This window comes from Castanea sativa, chromosome 11, assembly GCF_040712315.1.
Source record: "Castanea sativa cultivar Marrone di Chiusa Pesio chromosome 11, ASM4071231v1".
In the NCBI taxonomy this organism is placed as follows: Eukaryota; Viridiplantae; Streptophyta; class Magnoliopsida; order Fagales; family Fagaceae; genus Castanea; species Castanea sativa.
The window spans coordinates 1,375,990-1,382,249 of NC_134023.1; the positions used below are offsets into that span (position 1 = coordinate 1,375,990).

Sequence of the window (6,260 nt, forward strand, 5' to 3'; positions counted from 1 at the left end):
ATGAAACAAAACCATATTCATACAAAGCCAACCCACCCAATATAGGAAAATGCGAATCAATCAAACACCATATTGCTTCTACAGTTGTGATTCACACCATCCTCATTATGTAAACAAACCCCAATTCCTAAATTATTTTATCAACTCCACTGCGAGGAATGCCACCAACACATCTGCCGATCCAATGCCTCTGTCTTGAACTCCAAGAAAATTATCAATTGGTTTCTGTTTGGTTAGTGAGAAATGGTGGTGGTGTTCTGCTAAATGCTAAGAACGTTGAGGAAGAACGAAATTTTAGGGATTGAGGTTTAATTTGGTTAAAAGATATTGGCAAAGGTTGTGTACAGAGATCAACTTGGAAAAGGATTTGAGAGGCAATTGATTGGTAAAGCTTGTTGGTTCTTTTTTTTTTCCTAAAACTTTTTCTTGGTCAAATCTTGATTTAATTTTTAAATTTTTTTTATCTTTCTCAAATCTTGTCAATTCTTTTAAACGATTTTTGTAAATTGATTTCTTGTTTGTAATGAAATTAAAGTGGAAAAGATTTTGGGCGTAGAAGAATGCGGTTTGTTCATCCAAGAATCACCATTCTAATAAAATTTGAAAAGAAAGAACAAAATTATTTTATTTTATTTTAGTTTATTAGATTTGTGAGATGTATTTGATATCATTGGGCCAACTAACACATGTGATAAACTTTTTTTTTTTTTTTTCTTTTTAGAGAATTTTAACCTATGACATCCGCTCTTGATGATAGATCTTTATCATCAAATCAAGATACAAATCAGTTTTTAGTGTAGGCAGGGATTGAACTCCAAATCTCTTAGGCGACACTTGATGGATATATCAACACTAACATAGACAAATGAGTCTTTTTTTTTCTTTTTTTTGCCTCCCTCAAAAATGACACCTAACATCAGGGGAGCACATCAAAATTTTAAAATTTTAAGAAATATATTAAAAATTATTCCAAAATTTAATAATTTATTTTTAGCGAAACTCCTTTTTTATCCCTCTATTTTGGAGTTGTTTTCAATTTGATCCTAATACTTTGAAAATTTTCTACTTGGTCCTTGAGCTATTCAAAATGTTTTAATTACTGAAAAAAAAAAGTACAGAAAAATATTGCAACATTTTAAAAGTGCTGTGATACACATTGACATTAAATATATGCCTCAAGCCAGAATGAATCAGGTGAGATTCAAAGTCTATAGAACAGAAAATTATATGTGCTGAATTCGCTAATTGAATCGTAAGTCTCATAATATCGAATGAAGTAATCATAAGTACGAGAAGGATGGCACTGAAATCAAACTATAATGGCTTTAATTTTTCTTTTGTACGGCAATTTTCCAGGGTGGTAGATTCTCAATTGACCAATTCAAATAATTTGAACCTCACAAGTCACAACTAATAACATTGAGCAGTATGGATAAATGATGTGCTTGAATCAACCAAAATAGAGCTCCAAAGAGCAAATTGATCCAACCGACCAATAAGGTATCTCCCAATCAATCCATAAAGAACCCATTGAACCGCAAACCTCATAACGAAAGGCAAATCAATCGAATCTACTAAATGGAAATTCATTAACATTCAAGATTGCATTAGGATTTAGAACTATCAAAAACAGATGAAAACTATTTAACATCAAGTTATTTATATTTGGCCGGTAGCTTCATCACCTCTACTGCTAGGAATGCCATCAACACATACGCCGACTACGCCTCCTAACGTTAATGTCTAGGTTAACGAACATTAACGTTCTGTTGGTTTAATCAAAGTTAATCCGAATCATCAGATGAACGCTCTTCAGGAAACTGAAACAAACACGCGTTCAAGGTTCTTTTTAGGTTGTTTACAATCTCAGTCATTGAGGGGCGAAATCGACCCTCCAAATTTACACAATCTACTGCTAGGTACCCAACATATGCCACTGCCTCTATTTCAAATGGGGTAGGAGGTGGTACTTTTGGGTCCAAAACCTTCTGAATTTCATCTCGGGCAATGTGTGGCACTGCAAAATCAACTATATTCCGTGGCACACCATTTTCATTGCGATGTATTGCTTCGTACCCAGCCAACATTTCTAGCAATACCACTCCAAAGCTGTACACATCACTTTTTGTTGTCAACTGTTGACGTCTATAGTACTCAGGGTCCATGTAACCAACAGTGCCTGCCGCAAGAAGCGAAATGTGTGACTCCTCATCCATGGGGGCCATCAAAGATAGGCCAAAATCAGTCACCTTGGCAGTCCATGTGGCATCTAATAATATGTTAGACGACTTGATATCACGGTGTATGATTGGTGGAACTGCATATTCGTGCAGGTACTCAATGCCTCTAGCTATGTCTAGGGCCACTTTAATCCGGGCAACCCATGACATTAGAGAAGTACTTGGAGGCTTATGAAGATGGTCATGAAGGCTACCATTTCTCATGTAATCATAGACCAATACACGCTCATTATCATCCTCAGAAAATCCCAATAAGCAAACAAGATTCTTGTGACTAAGGCAGGACAAAGCTTCCAATTCACTTAGGAAAGCATTGTCATGGTACTTGCAATCGTTCACATATGATTCATATGGTTTAGATTTTGAAATTTCAGCACGCTTAATAGCCAATACTCGGCCATTATTTAAAGTGGCACGGTAGATTGAGCCAAAGCTACCTGTTCCAATCTTGTGATCTTCTGAGAAGTTGTTGGTGGCTTCAAGTAGCATTTCCAAAGGAAATTCTTTCTTACCCACAATTCCTATCAAGTCTTTGAAGCTTGTTGTTAGGAGTGTGCGTCTAGGAATTATCTGAATTGTCTTATCATTTTTGGAATTGTTTGTTCGTGACTTGGCTGTGGAAAAGAATGACAAAATGGATCTTTTTTTGGAATGAGAGAATTTCGGAGCTGTTCCATTAGATTCTGCACTATTACTGCTCTTCCACTTACGAAACTCAAACAAGTCTTTGAAGGTAACTTTTCGGATTGGGTGTATGGGGCTTGCTGATATTGAAGGATCAGTGGGAATTATTTCATAATTTTCAGAATTACTACTGTCTGATTGAGACCTGGCTGGTGGGAAGAATGACATTATGGAATTAGAATAAAGAGCTAATTTTGGAGGTATTTCGTTGGATTCTGAACTAGCATCAGTTTCAGTGTCAGAGTTGTAGGCTGGGAAGAGTGATGCAATGGAAAGCTGCTTAGAGAAGTTTGGAATTGGGTTTGTTGTTCCATTCCTCATGCAACTGCCAGGGTCTGAGTTGTTGTTGGCAACAAATTCTGCAACCAAAAATATCAAAATATGATTAGAAAATATTTAATTCTCATTTAATTAGCAGAAGAAGTTAAAACTTTGTTTTTATAATCTAAAAACAGAGTAATCAAACTGGTCAAACTGGTTACAGTGTAACCAATAAGCATGTGGCAAACACTACAATTACTAAATAACAAAAAGTGTACACTATATGACCTGTAGCATAGGAAACTATAACAATTAAACTACTTTCGTTTATGCACTGTACAAGAAATTCAGCAGAATGCTTACTGCTTTGTTTCAATTCTTTGACACTCACCCTCATGATGGAGTATGGGAGCATCGATTTGATCACAACCATCTTAGAGAAAAGCGTTAAAAATACCAACATGAAGTAGCTTTATATTACAGTCCCAGCTTGTACCTTGTCCCTCATGGCAATCTATTTCTATCTGTTTAATTTATTCATGAAAAACTGGATCGAACCCATATGAAGGGCTGCCAGATTGTCACTTAATAACAAAGTTGGTTGAGAAGGAGAGACATTGTGGTGCGAACACCAGAATTTTGATCAGAGCATTGCATTTATTGTGATTATAGTATTTATTTCTGATTTTAGCATTTTCAGTTATTTCTTTAAAAAGATAGAATTAAGAAATTCATAAATCATTGGCAAATCATATATACTATCATCTTCTTGCAAAGAAATTAATAAGAAAAAAAAAGTTTCAATTATCTCAAGAGAAGATTAAGAGCATCCATATCAACTCATGCAATAATATTTGTCTATTTTTAGCACAAGAACTTACTTCTTCTATTTTACTTACCCACTTTTCAAAAATTCTCATATCAAATTATTTACTCCAAACTCTATTTCATTAAAATATCTAATAGATTCTATGTGAGTTACCCACCATTTGGAAGTTCCTCAACATAATGCTTTACAAATGTGATTATTATAAGTAGAGTAATAGAATGTACATTGTGATTTGTAGACCTAGCATCCATAACACAAGTATCTCTTTCAAATGCATGTCCATTAACCACTATTTCAGAAAATATCAAATGCCTCTATTCACAACTGAAATTAGGACTATGAAAGTTCTGCCAAAAAGGAAAATTACCTGCCATAAAAGTGGAGTGAGTGGCTGGCTGAATTACATTGTTGGCCATGTGTTCTTTACTAGCCAAGGATTGTTGGCATTGCTCTTTAGTGAATGAAAATGAGGTAGAAGCAGAATTAGAATTCTTTTCAACTTGTTCATCTTGAAGATTGACTTGGTGTACCACAGTGGACTTATTTCCCTTTGGCTTGAAGCTAGGAGGGTAGCCATAGATCTTGTAACACTTCTCAACAGTGTGACTCATCATTCCACAGTGATTGCCAGTGGAATTGTTTTTCCCCTTAGAGTTCTTGTTATTGTTGTTTCCTGTAGAAGAAGATACCTTAGTAACTAGGGTTGTTGATTCCATATGAGGATCTAAATTTTTTTCCACACTGCATTCCCTTTCTCCTTGAATCAATAAGGAGTACACTTCATTGATGGATGGGAGAGGATCCATCAACAGAATTTGTGCCCTAACTTGAGAATAGGAGTCATTAAGACCCATTAAGAATTGTACCACAAAATCTTGATGTTGAAGATCACTGACTTTTTGACCTAAGTTGCACGTGCAAGATCCACAAGAACACACTGGGAAAGGTCGAACATGTTGCAACTGATCCCATAAAACCTTCAATTGAGTGAAATATGAAGTAATTGATGATTGTCCTTGAATACTACCAACAATATCCTTCTGTAATTGAAAAATTCGTGGTCCATTTCCTTGTAAAAATATCTCCTTGAGATTGTTCCAGATTTCAAAAGCAGTGTCCCTGTAGATTATACTTGTAGCAATTTCTTGAGAAACAGAATTGAGGATCCACGAAGCAACCATTTTGTTGCAGCGAATCCAAGCTTGAATTGTTGATGGTGTTTTGACCATTGGAGATGAGAGAGTCAATGTGCCATCAATAAACCCCAACTTATTCTTGGCAATCAATGCCATTCGCATTGATCTCGCCCAAGTTGGGTAATTCTCTCCCACGAGAGGTTGATACACAAGCATAGCACCAGGGCTTTCTTCATGGTGCAGGTACAGAGGATTTGATGGATCATCCAAGATGGATGAGCTTCGTGAAGAAGATGAAGAAGTTGAAGTTGAAGCCATTGAAATGGAAGTGTTTTCGACTTGCTGCTCAAACAATATATTGAAATCTGATAAGAAAATATCTAATTTTCATAAATTAGGAAAACAAGTTACAAATCTGCTTTTATACTAAGAACAAAGTAATCAAATTGGTTAATTACAATAGGACAGAATTGACAAGCACGATAACTACTTACTAACAAAAACGTACAAATCTATAACAATTAAACTACTGTTTTTTTAGTAGAAAATTACGAATACAAAACCAAAAATTGCAATTGTATTTTAGATACTAAAATTTTCTTGTCTAACTCAAAATTCTTTGAAGCTTACTTTTATCAATTTAGTGCTTCTGCATATTGATCCAGGACAAAAAATTCTGGGAGATTGACATAATTGAATTGGAAGAGAGAGAGAGAGAGAGAGAAAGAGAGTTTGAAAGAATTGCGTGTCAAAATGGTGTGTTGGTATTCATAAGTTCTAAAAGAATTGCGTGTCAAAATGGTGTGTTGGTATTCATAAGTTCTAAGTTATGAATACCAACACACCATTTTGACACGCAATTCTTTCAAACTCTCTCTCTCTCTCTCTCTCTCTCTCTCTCTCTCCCTTCCAATTCAATTATGTCAATCTCCCAGAATTTTTTGTCCTGGATCAATATGCAGAAGCACTAAATTGATACAAGTAAGCTTCAAAGAACTTCTAACCATTTGCAAGTTTCAGCAAAGATACTTTCTACTTTCTCACGCACTCTAGTGGTGTTTACGCGTAACTGAGGTCAAGTCCACTTTCCAGAAGAAATAAAAGAAAGAA

General features: G+C 35.3%; 2 protein-coding genes across 2 annotated transcripts; both read right to left on the bottom strand.

Moving 5' to 3' along the window:
- Nucleotides 1–1,615: 1,615 nt before the first annotated feature.
- LOC142614549 (serine/threonine-protein kinase-like protein CCR4) lies at nucleotides 1,616–3,346 on the bottom strand. Its single transcript, XM_075787084.1, has one exon. It carries the CDS (start codon nucleotides 3,243–3,245, stop codon nucleotides 1,785–1,787), a length of 1,461 nt encoding a protein of 486 aa, XP_075643199.1. The 5' UTR covers nucleotides 3,246–3,346; the 3' UTR covers nucleotides 1,616–1,784.
- Nucleotides 3,347–4,328: 982 nt separating this feature from the next.
- Nucleotides 4,329–5,844, bottom strand: LOC142614677 (uncharacterized). The gene is made up of 2 exons (XM_075787236.1): nucleotides 5,781–5,844; nucleotides 4,329–5,530 (listed from the first exon to the last, which is right to left on the bottom strand). The coding sequence occupies exon 2, from the start codon at nucleotides 5,466–5,468 to the stop codon at nucleotides 4,329–4,331; it is 1,140 nt and encodes a 379-aa protein (XP_075643351.1). The 5' UTR covers nucleotides 5,469–5,530; nucleotides 5,781–5,844.
- Between the last annotated feature and the right edge of the window lie 416 nt (nucleotides 5,845–6,260).